At 40.3% G+C, this 12,388-nt stretch overlaps 1 protein-coding gene across 3 annotated transcripts in view; it reads left to right on the plus strand.

Annotated features, from left to right (window-relative positions):
* The first annotated feature begins 2,933 nt into the window (after window positions 1-2,933).
* RAB28 (RAB28, member RAS oncogene family) overlaps window positions 2,934-12,388 on the plus strand; it is a 67,572-nt gene continuing 58,117 nt past the window's right edge. Inside the window, exons 1-3 of one of the 3 annotated variants that reach the window (XM_075752473.1) lie at window positions 2,942-3,199; window positions 9,122-9,210; window positions 10,994-11,090. In XM_075752473.1, the coding sequence (XP_075608588.1) occupies window positions 9,190-9,210; window positions 10,994-11,090 (118 nt within the window). In that variant the 5' untranslated portion in view covers window positions 2,942-3,199; window positions 9,122-9,189. Of the gene's footprint in view, window positions 3,200-9,121; window positions 9,211-10,993; window positions 11,091-12,388 lie in introns of all 3 variants that reach the window. The other 2 variants (XM_075752472.1, XM_075752471.1) reach the window with 2 other exon arrangements.

A 12,388-nucleotide genomic window follows, 5' to 3' on the forward strand; every position in this document is an offset into this window, starting at 1 on the left:
AAAGTATTAACTCCACCAGGCAGCTTTAATCTCGTACACTGGTTTTTTTATATACTAAAAAAAGGATTTTAATACATCCTTGTCATCCATGCATCCATCCCTGTCATCACTTAACAACTGCAAGGATGCTCTTGGGGGCTGAGTTGTCTGCTTTCATTACTGTGCTGTCTCCTAAGGTTGTTTCCATTCATTTATCTTGATAGTCAGCAGCAAACGTGCATGTTTATCCATAACAAGTATTCTATTTCTGAAATTATGCCTTAATATGTAAGTGCTTATTTAAATAGATCAGATACACAGCCTCAAGACAACTTTAAGCCTGTGAATGCCATATTCAAGATGAATCAGTTCTTTCTGTATTGTTCTCTCGTTTAGATGATGATGCTAACTTTTAAGAAGCTCAGGTGATTTGTGGAAGAAAAATGAATATAACCGAAGAAGAAAATAGAGATATGTATGATAACACACACATTTCTTTGTTGTATTTCAAATGAGAATACATGTAACCTGCAGACCTGGAGTACCTTCCTCTCCGATCATCCTGCTTTTGCACACACAGCCCGAACCTCCCTAACTCTCGTCTTGGGAGTTGAATGGAACCCTGCTTCTTCCCAAAGTGCCAGAAAACTTTGAATTAATTTTTTATGTTCTTTCTTAACCTGATTGAGGCAGAATTGGCAGGAATATGAACAGTTCCTGCCCCAGTGTGAGATGCGGAGCAGCTAAATATAAATTTATATATATATAAAAAATATATTTATATATCATTTATTATTCTTTATATATTATTATATATTTATTTACTAATTATATATAAATATATATTTATGTATTAATTTATAAATTAATTTCAGTATGTCAGAAATCATAAAGGAAAACTCCATGTTTGTCCCTGTTGCTCTTCCTTCCAGAAATGCTGTTCAGCTAAGCTCTGATGCTGATCTTGCTGAAGTTCCTAGTTAAGGGAACTTGCAGTATAATTAGGCTAAAAGATGAAGTGGAAAATAGCTGATGAGTAACACATTTAATTTGTTTTGAAATATGAAGAAAGTGACAAAGATGTGTGTCTGGTTTTCCATTAGAAATTAAGGTCTCTTCTGCTTTTTCTCCCCCTTTTTTCAGAATGTCATTGGGAAAGCATTTGGCCTCAATTTTGCAAACACTTGAACACATGAGTAATAAGGAATCTTCTTGATCCTGCTGAGGATTGAGTAAAACAGTGTACTTGTAATACTGGAAATTTCACACATACATTTCAAAAAACAAATCTGAGAGTGAAATGGGAATGATTTCTATTCAGACATTACACAAAGTTGTTCTAAAAATTCTTAGCTTGATAGTGAATCCATTAAAGTACATCTATACTTTAAACAGCTTTAGCTGGCTCTTTTTATCAAGTTGTGTAAAGTATGGCCAAAGAATTGACATCACTTGTTATATTGGAAGGGTATATCAAATAGGGGCTTGCAGAGATCTGGTACTATTGGATATCTTTATTAATGACTTTGGAATAGAAAATAGGATTCTTACAGTTGCAGATGTAACTAAGTTGGAAGAAATAACATGCATTTTGCAGGACAGGATTATAAACAAAATCATATTGACAAATTGTGCAAGTAGCCTGAAATATAGGATGAAATTCAATGGGGACATGCAGAAAGCACTACAGTTAAACAGGAATAAACCCTCAAAGTGTATGAAATTCTGATAACAGGAGGGGATTCAGAGGGGTTTTTTTTAGCAAATCAGAAACAGTATGAGTCAGCAATGTCATACCGTGAAAAAAGCAAACATCATACTGGGATATATAAACAGGAGTCTCGTATGGAAGACACATGAAGTAATACTTCCACTCTACTCAGTACTCATACGGCCTCAACCGAAGTACTGTATCCAGTTTCTGGCATACCACTTCAAGAAAATGGAGGGAGGCCAAAGGAAAGCAACAAGAATAATCAGAAGTCTAGAAAAGACAACCCAGGGAAAGCCTGAACCAAGTGGAGTTGTTTAGTCTACGGAAAAGACAACAGACTGAAGACACACTAAATTTTCAAATATGTGAAAGGCCGCTGCAGACGACTTTACAAACTGTCGCCCATAATCATTGTGCATAATAAAATAATGGTTTAAAATTCAGTTAGGGCTGTGTAGGCAAGTTTTCTTACTAGTTGCATATATAGGTATGAAAGTTGTGAGTAGATTGCTAAGGAAACCCGGTGGGTTTGGCAGGTTAGGCAAAGAGCTGCCGAGAACGTCCGAGCTGCGACGTGGGGAAACGAGGCGGGGCTCGGTGCGGCGCCTGCTGCCGTGTTCGCTTTCCGTGTCAGCACACTGCTTTAAAAGTATTAGTACGTCTTGTTGCTGTGTGGCAGCCCAGCCAAGAAGGGGACTCGGCGGCGCAGGTGGACGCAGCCGGGATGAAAACGCAGCCCCTTGGTGAAAGCGGATCACCTCAGCTCGGCAGCACCCAGGGAACCTCTCCGGCCATTGCCCGGTTTTCAGGTCCCCTGTGTAAGCCTTCAAGTGGCCGGCCGGCGCGGTCCGTTCCCGGAGGCCTGCAGCCACCGCGGGCAGGGCCCCGCGGCCGAGAGGGCCGGACATCGCCCGGCCGGCCCCGCACCGTACCCCGGCTACTCGGGATGGCAGAGCGCCCCGCTGCGCGCGCGGCCGGTGGGGCCGTTAGCCCCGCCCACGCGACACCTCTGACCTCCACGTTCCTTAGTTACCGCGCGGGGCGTCACTTCGGGGCTAAACCACCGCTGCGTGTAGCGGAGTCGGGCTGAACCATTCGGCCGGTCTCGGGGGGGGGGGGGGGAAGGGAAGTGAGGGTGTCGGGGATGCCCCTTGCCTGCACCCGCAGCGGCTGTTGGACTTGCTGCTGTAGCTCCCGCCCACGAGCTCCCCTCTCCCCCTTCGCTCCGTTCTCTCGTTGGTTTCGTCCCTGTGCGGGCCATAGCGACGGCGGGGGCGCTGAGGGAAGATGGCGGTTCCGGCCTCTGCACCGCTGCCGGCTCCGTGAGGGCGGCGCTCGCTCCTTTCCCCCTTCCCCTCCTCGGCCCTGCACCCCGTCCCTCCCGGTTGCCCTCCGCCTCTTCTCCTTCCCGCCGGGGGCGTAGAGACCATGTCGGACTCGGAGGAGGAGGAGAGTCCGGACCGCCAGCTCAAGCTAGTGGTGCTGGGGGACGGCACCACTGGCAAGGTCAGTGCCGGCCCCCGCCGGCAGCGCCCCGCTCCTCTCTGTCTCCGCGGTGCCCTGTGCCCCGTTCCTGGCCTTCCCCCTCAGGCCCTCCCGCTGAGGAGGGAGCAGCCCGGGGCGCTTTCAAGTCTATTGCGCTGCCGTTGTCGCGATACTCGGCGTCGTGACGCCGGCTGACTGCTCCCTCGGCCCTGCACTTCTTCCTCTCCGTTGTATCCCCTACGTGTGTGGGGCGGGGGCGTAGCGGAGAGCCGGGACGGGCCTCCGTCGTTCCCTGGCCGGCAGGCAGGGGCGGGCTTCTCTCCGGGAGCTTCGCTCCGGGGCCGCTGTGTCCGCTCTGCGCTTGGCAGCGGAACCCTCCAACGGCGTTTCCGTACCTTCGCGGCACCCGAAGAGGCTTGGTCAATAAACAGACGTGTACGACTTTAATCCAATTTGCTTGAGCCTTAGTGAAAGGAGCGGCTAATAACGTAATTACTGTGGTACTGCCCGGTATGGCGTTTCCCCACCGATCCCCGTGCGCTGCAGATCGCGCACCCGTGACGGGTAATTGCTCAGCCGGAGTTGTTGGAATAGCCCGAAGCTGTTCGCAGGGGCCGGCACGGGAATTCGCGGTTCCCGCCGAAACGAGGAGTAGGGAAGGGTGCTCCGCTGGGTTTCCAGGCGCTCTTCGTTTCGGCCTCAGAGCTAATAATCTCCTGAGGTGGACAGAACAGTTTGCATCTGTTTGAGTTAGTGTTTCCGAGTTTGGAAAGACGCTTCTGGGTCAATGTAGGTTTTGTTTGTGACTGTTACGGGTTTTTTCCCTCTATCAATATAATTACTATTTATAAGCAGTTTGTCTATAAACAAGTTATACTTTTAAAAAGAGAAATTTTCACAAATAGAAACCAAAGAAGCAAAAGAGAGTGTGCTTTCTTACCCATGGGAATAGTCTCTGATCTTTTACTTACGCTTGTGAACATCTCTATTGCAATCCTGAATCCTTTTGCGAGATATACAATAAAATGACTATTTTAATGTGTATTTGAAGAATACAGTTTTTCCTCTATCATTAACTTGAAAATATGGGGAGGCAGAAAGTCTGCCTGCCTCACCATTCAATTGAAAAGTAGAAATATCCTTAGAGGTGGTTTAAATGAACTGCCTGCCATTAATAGAAATAAGCTTTTAGTGAAAGCACATGCATGGTTTTGCTCACTTACATAGAGCTCTATGAAGAAACAAAATTATTTTTGTCTCCAGCGATTCTAAACCCAGTCTGAAGTGGTATTGTATTCATCTGAGTCAGTAGATGGGCAATTCCAAGTGACTATGTGATGAGAGCATAATATATGTACAAGATTGACAGCTGAAGTACTGTTTCACTGGTAGCGTTCCCCAGGAGTTTTCCATTCAAACTGAGGAATCGTTTCACTACTGCTGTTCAGCACCTTGTGGCAAAACCTCTTGCCAAACATGGATTTTCAAGCGTTCTTGAGTTTTGATGTATATTCCTGCTGGTTCCTACCTCTCACATGGGAGCTGCCACTCACTGAATCTCCTGCTGGCTCTAGGAATCCTGTGCTTCAAGTGCAGTTTATTTTGCATGAGCAGCAGCTATGCTATGGTGGGCTGCTTTTCCTCTTGTCCCCCCTAGATGATGCTGTAATAGAGGCTTCTTCGAGCCATCCTTATGGCCTAACAGCAAACACTTGGCAATAATAGATTTATTGTAAGATCTTGTAAAAATAAAGAAGTGATTGGGTCATGGAATAGAAGGATAAAATGTACCTAGTGCTATTTCAGGCACCTCAGAAGACTGAATCATTGAGGTTCCTCTCCTTTGTTGGCTACTCGTTCCGCTTACTTGTTGAAACATGCATATGTCTATATGTTTTCAACTCTAAATAGCTTGCCTCTCACATCTGGTTCACAGCTGGTCTTTATACACGTGCATACTTAGTCTCTCATTTACTGGGCAAGACATTGTTTTTTCTCTTCCTCTGCTGCTGGGATCATCAGACTGGAGGAGTGTAGGAAATAATGGAATATATCTGAAATACTACATCTCGTGTTTAGTGTGAGGTGTTCACATTTGATGTCTTTATATTGCCCCCTCTCCTGCTGCACCCATCCCTCTTTTCTTCCCACCTCCCCGCCTCCCCCCCCAAAAAAAAAAAGGAAAAAAAAAAAAAAGATTTTATTTCCTCCCTCTTGGCCATCTGGGTGTCTCTGGTCTTGAGTTCTCCAGGGTAAAAAAATTATGTCTTTATGGGTCAACTGGCTGAAGGTGTAAACTTGCTTTCTTTTTCCCCACCCATGGTTTAGAAGCAATGTGATTCAGGTTCTGTGCAAGGGTTCGTAGCAGTTTAAAAACAAGTCAGCGTCAGTTCAAGCTAAGGGGAATGTTTGTGTTTCCGCTAGGTAGGAATCCTTCTATCCATGAGGCCAGGGAGGGATGTTGTGCTTCTATTCATTTGTTTTGTGGTGGTTGAATGAATAATTAGATAGAATTTTAAGGGTAGGAATAAGCACTGCTGGAGCAAGCTTTAAGGAGAGAAGAGTAAAAAGGGAAGAAGGAATGAGAGGAGTGAGACTAGAATCTGAAAAAGTATTAGGGTAAAATATAGATGGTAAGGAAATGGTAAATTGTTGAAAAGAAAAATTGAGGAAGACAAGATTGGTTAGTAGGAAGATCATAATAGAGACTGATTTTAATGAACTAGACAAGCTAGGAAAACAATCAAAATCAGAAGCGGGGACAATGTGAGATGAAAATAAACAGCATTTATTAATAGTAGTTAGCTCTGATTTTGATTACAGCATGGAACTTACATACACACAGCAGCCTTATACATCTAGGTTTTAAATCAATCCACTTTTCCTGAGCCAAAATGATTTTCTATTAAAATAAACCAGCAGTACTAGTATGGATTGAAAAAAAAATGATGTTATGATCCAGATATTTCTACTCTTGCTATGCACAAATTGGCTTAATGTTGAACTATATAATGACGCTGTTTTGAGCTAGAACTACTCTGATTTGCTACTGTTGAAAAAGGTTTTGGGCCTCTGGAAGGAAATCTTGGAGCTATTCATGGGAAGGGAGGTCCTGAAAAACATGCATGTGGGAGGAGCAAAGCAGGCGAGGTTCTGTCTTTCTGCCAGCTGTTGCAACTGGGACTAAAATATGATAGCAGAAACATCCTACCTTTTCCTTCTCTTAACAATGGATTATGAGGATGAAAGAGCGAATACCTGACTTGGTGCGGGAATTTGCAGGAGCTAAAATGTAGGCTGGAATGCAGAGTGGTGTCCTGCTTGCTTTAGGATGCCAGATTTTTAAGCATTGTGCCAATTCTGGATCTTGCTGTTACACATAGGCTCAAAAACTTCATCAATGTTGACAAAAACGTTGTCACTGTTCAGTCTTGCAAATGAAAAATTGCATCAAGTGTCCTGTGCAGATTGGCCTAGCTTCATAGGTGCACATCTGGTGTCAAAAAGTCTTGATAATTTTCTTTTTCAGAGAACAAAGTTTCATCAGTAGTTAGGAGTGGGGTGGAAAGACATCAGCCTTGGCTGACAGAACTACTTCCTTTGCTTAAAAAATACTCCCCTCCCCCTAAAGCCAGACTGTTGGTCAATCAGAAATTCTCTATGTTGGACAGTTATGTAGTTTTATGCTAGTTAAAGCATTGCGTTATTTAGCCTAGTGTTTCTTTTAATTTTGTCTGTCTTAAAATTCTTGCCAGTAGGGATAGGATGTGACTGAGAGGTGAATGTTGCTGTGGTTGGAAAATGGCATTGATGTTCTAGATGGGACTGGGGGAGGGAAGGGGACGGACGGACTGTTGCTTTTTGGAAAGTGAGTTCTCAATTGGCTGGTAAAGTTGGAAATGGAAATTCATGGCTTCAGAACGATGTCCTTGCCTCCCATCGACTTTTAGTTTTTCTTTCTTACAGCTATGATACTACACTTTGGCATTGCTTTCTGAAAGCTTTCTTCTGTAGGATTTTACTCAAAGAATTGTCATCGGCAGGGTTTTCTCTACAAGTTTCCATGTTGTCCTCATGAGTAGTCTGTGTTGGTTAGAGCTGGCTATCATTGCTTGTTCTGTTTGACTTGTCTGCTACTGTTTCATAAATATTGTTTGGGGTTTTTTTTCCTGTTTACTCACTATGTAGGTATTTAGGAAGGGCATGTCAGCAGTTTGTACTATGAGTTGTTGACAATGAAAAATAGAAGCAAGAAATTGTCTTGCCTCACCAGTGAGGTTTAATTGCATCTTCATTTGTTTCCAAAGCACCTTCCCAAATATCCCATTGTATTTTGCACTTAGAATACTGTGATTTTTATGTATTATTTTTTACTGCTGTCTTGAGTGCTATATGTTAGAACCCAAAGACATTTTTTTGGTCTGAAAGGGGGGAGTTTGTAACATCAACCTTCAACAGTGTATTTCTATTCAGAGCAGCATATAAACATTTGCTTTGAAGTGTTTAAGGCAAATATGTGAACTTGCCAAACTGGGTCTAATGGAAAGTCTACTATGAAAGTTAGCGGCCTGGTTGTCTTAATAGAGATGTCAAGGCATGAGGCCTTCTTGGTATCATACTATCCTCTGATCTCTAGATTAATGGCTGAAATTTTATGAATGGAGCATAATCTTTTTTTAAAAAATGCTCACTGATCACTTATTTATTTTTACAGCTACAATTCTACTGAACCATTATTTAACTTTGGTTACTTTTTACATAGATTATACTCAACATATCCTTGTGGGCAAAACTGTCATGCAAAATCTTTTATGGCAAGCATGGCCGAGAACAATTTTAGGATTGAAGGGAGTGTTTGCATTGTAGAGGTGCTTGAATGTGCATTGACATAACTTCTCCATTTACTGTTGTGGAGAAGTTTGAACTGTTGCTCTTAATATTTTGTGGATAAATGCTTGTTCTGTGAATAAATAGAGGACTCTGGTAATCCAACACCTTCCTTGAGCTCTAACATTTATTAGAAAAAAAAATTAAAAAGGAGTTAGTCAATGATTTTCTGCTGTAAATTCCTTTGCATTCAAGAGCACAGTAGAGGAAAACTGTTTAAGAGAACTTTGCCATACTGTTGATTACTTGCTGCTCTTATTGGTTGGCTGTTAATTGAATGTATGTTGTTTATTTTTACTAACACCCCTAGAAGCCCTTGGGGAATATTGAGTGTCACAGAGTGATAAAACTAATATTTACCGAGCCCTTAAAACAAGAAGGGAGTGGTTGCGTATTTAATGGGGATCTAAATTAGCGTGTTGGAGAATATAGCATACTATGATACAGTCAGATGATATTTTAATCTGTATTCTGGGTACTGGTTACTTTTGCAGAAAGGAAAATTTCAAGGAGAAGACTGTATGGTGTATTCTTGCAATGTTGTTATTTTATCTACATCTTAAAGGTCATGACAGGTTAAAAATAATGTCTTTGTAGTCTTGACATGCCAACTATTGTGATGAAAAGAATCAGTTCTACTCTTTTTTTTTTTTTTAGTACTACAGTCTAAATCTGTATTGAATTTTTTTTGTTCATGTTCTTAGTATTACTGTCACATAGCTGTAGGCAGAAGAATCTTCTCACGATTCATCCTCTGTGGTCTTTGCCCTTTCCACAGAGATATAAACATATAAGCATATTCATGCTATTTGTAGTTTACTTGCTTTTTTCCCCATTTATTTATTTTTAATCTTCTCGGGTCTTGAGTTCAGTGAAGTACGTGAAAATGTTGCCATAGTCCTTAATTTGTTTTTTGGATTACTTCCTAAACATATCTTCTGATATCAAAATATCATCTTTTTTTATATATATATATATATATATATGACAGTGATAGGAATATTAAAGTGATACAGAAACAAGAAAACAGTAAATCTTGTGTTATTTACTTCACAGGTAATTTAATAGGTGAATAAATGTTTGCCTATTCATACTAGAGCTTTAATGCTGGAGCTCTGGTGGCCATGTTTTCATGCAAAAAAAGAGTAAGTTACCTTTTCTTTCTGCGTACATTTGACATTTTTAGCGTAATTTAGATCTTTTTAATAAGCGTTCTATTAATAGAACTTGCCTACTCTCATTTTTCAGAACTATTGGCATTATTGTGCTTTGCATTTTTAACTAAATGTGCTCTACAGCATTTTCGAATAACAATGTTACTTATCTCTTTGGTCTTGATGAATGGAAAGCTGGCAAAAAAAAAAAAAAATCCTTCATGTCCATTTTGAGTTTTCTGACAGTGTAAGGGTTTTGTGACGCTGTTGGGCTTCCCCCCAATACAAAAATGCATATTTAGATTTTTTTTTTTCCTGAAATTACTTTGGTTTTTTTTATTTTCAGATGTCATGTCAACAAGTGATTTGTAAGCATGTTCCACTAATATGATGTAGGATGTTTTTTATCTATGTGACATTAATTTTTAATATGATATTTATTTTTTTCTGCAATACAAACCTTTGTATTCTTTCTAATTGCTCTTCTCTTTTCTTCTTTCCTTTTTTTTTAACCTTAGCTTGTGGGGCTCTTCTTTTTTCTTTTTTTCTTTTTTTTTTCTTTTTTCTTTTTTTTCTTCCTCCCTTCCTCCCTTCCTCCCTTCCTCCCTTCCTCCCTTCCTCCCTTTTCCCCCTTTTCCCCCTTTTCCCCCTTTTCCCCCTTTTCCCCCTTTTCCCCCTTTTCCCCCTTTTCCCCCTTTTCTCCCCTTTTCTCCCCTTTTCTCCCCTTTTCTCCCCTTTTCTCCCCTTTTCTCCCCTTTTCTCCCCTTTTCTCCCCTTTTCTCCCCTTTTCTCCCCTTTTCTCCCCTTTTCTCCCCTTTTCTCCCCTTTTCTCCCCTTTTCTCCCCTTTTCTCCCCTTTTCTCCCCTTTTTTTTTTCCTTTTTTTTTTGCTTTTTTTTTGCTTTTTTTTTCCTTTTTTTTTTCCTTTTTTTTTCCTTTTTTTTCCTTTTCCTTTTTTTTTTTCCCCTGCCTTGCATGAAGAACTTAAATTGCTAGTGAAAGAATATAAAAGCCTTGCTTCATGACTTTGTGTAGGTTAGTTGTGTATCCTTTTAGCAGTATATAATAAAAGCTGATTCTTTATATAGGTCAACAGTGTATTGGTCTACTTTCATAAATCCAGAAATTATAAACTGAAGGAATAAGTTTCAAGAGTTCTGCTTAAAGGAATGATTCTGCAAGTGTGCATTCGTAACATGAGTTTATTTTTTTCTGTGTACAAGGAAGCAATCTTCCTATCTTAGACTTCATGTAATCCCTGATCCTGAAACTTTGATGTACAGTGGCAGGAATCCTGCTACAATTTGGAGCCCCTGTGGGACTCTGCACAGTGCGGATCTCTGTTCCCTCCCAGAAAGTTCCCAGGTCTGGGATCATGGTGTTCTGTACCAGGGAAGGACCCTTGTTTTGGAAATAAACGCTTTATAAAAATAATAAGGTCTTCAAGTATAGATAGTGTTGCTTAGATTTGTGTAAATTTGGGCGTACTAATGACACCTCATTCAAATCTGTGTAATATTTTGTAATATGAATATCACAGTATCTTTGAAATACAAAGGAAATAATGCGCCTTGCTTCTTTTTGCATGAATTAGTAGCCTTTGCTACCTCCTCTTGCTATGTTGGTGTTGGCTGGAATGTTTGTCAATCCAAATCCATGAACACTGTCAGCATGCATTGATTTAAAAAGTGCTTAACTGTATTTCATACTTCTGGTTTAACATCAAGTTTTTTGCTGTTTAAAATGACAACTTAATTTGATATTATTCTGTTTTAGACATCCTTAGCCACACGTTTTGCCCAAGAGACATTTGGAAAACAGTACAAACAAACCATAGGACTGGACTTCTTCTTGAAAAGGATACTATTGCCAGGTAAGAGAACAAAAACTAACACTGGAAGGTTGGGCAGCAGTAAGACTTGCAAAAGCAGATTCTTCAAAGTAATGTATACTAAATAAGCTTAGTACAGTGCTTTTTATGGCAAACTAAATTAGGTTATTCAGAGAAAATTATGTTAGTATGTTCTTGCCAGGTGACAAAGGGTTATGCATTTGCAGCATATCTTTAGTAAAACACTGAAGTCAAATAAAATGAATGCTATCTATATTCATGATTTTTATTATCTCTACTTGAGTGTACTTGCTGTCCATGTGGGTAGTGTAACATACAACAATGAAATGGAACTTTAAATATGTTCCTCGAAAAAGTACATGTGTTTTGAAAGAAATAGATTCTTTTTTTTTAGATGAAATACACAACTTGTATTTAAGTTGTGTGAGAGAAGCATAATGCAGCTATGGAATCGCAGTGCTCTAATACGTGAATGCTGTTTTATGCAAGGCAGCATGAAATTGCTGGCATTTAATAGACCACTAAAATTTAGGGTCCCTCGGCACTCATAAAAATACAGTTTGAGCATTCAAGATGTTTCACTTCACGACGGCAAAGAAACTATTTAGATGCCAGTTGCAGCACACTGCATGGAAAATGCAAAGAAATAATTAAAAAAAAGAATAGTTGCTGGTAGAAGTTTGTCTCCGAACAATTGGGGGTTTGAAATAGGTCTTTTCATTGATTCGATGTTGCTTGATTTCTAAGTATGAAAGTATTTAATGAAATGCATTTTCTTCTGGTTTCAGAAATCAGAAGAAGTTCGAAAAAGTATGTGTAATTATTAAAAGTTGTAGTGAGATTTGATAAAGTTGATGCAAGTTCTGTAGTTATGTCTTTTTTCCTTGTGGAGGGTGGGGAGGGAAGCAAACCCAGAAATGAAGTATTTTAACTATAACCTGAAGTTATAAGAAAATATATAAAGTTCTTGAACTTATTTTCTTAAAATTACATTGCCAATGATTTCTTGATTATGTTTGTATATTTTCTTAAGTGAGACAGAATAATCTTTTCAGACTATTCCTGCATTCACTATTTTGGTTTGGTCATTTTGCTGTACTTTTTTTTAGTACCTGGTGAGTGATAAAGTACCAAATTTCAGTGCTTATTTCTCCATAAAATCAACAGAATAATTTTTTTATTGTCCTGCTCATGCCTCTAAAAATACCAGTGTGCATAATACTTAACAGCAGTACTTGCAAGTGGAATGTGTACACAAATCATGCAGTGTGCATGCTGAGAACTTGTATTTTGCAAGTTTTTTTCCAGCTGTTAAGCAC

Source organism: Balearica regulorum, chromosome 4 (genome assembly GCF_011004875.1).
Source record: "Balearica regulorum gibbericeps isolate bBalReg1 chromosome 4, bBalReg1.pri, whole genome shotgun sequence".
NCBI classification, from domain to species: Eukaryota; Metazoa; Chordata; class Aves; order Gruiformes; family Gruidae; genus Balearica; species Balearica regulorum.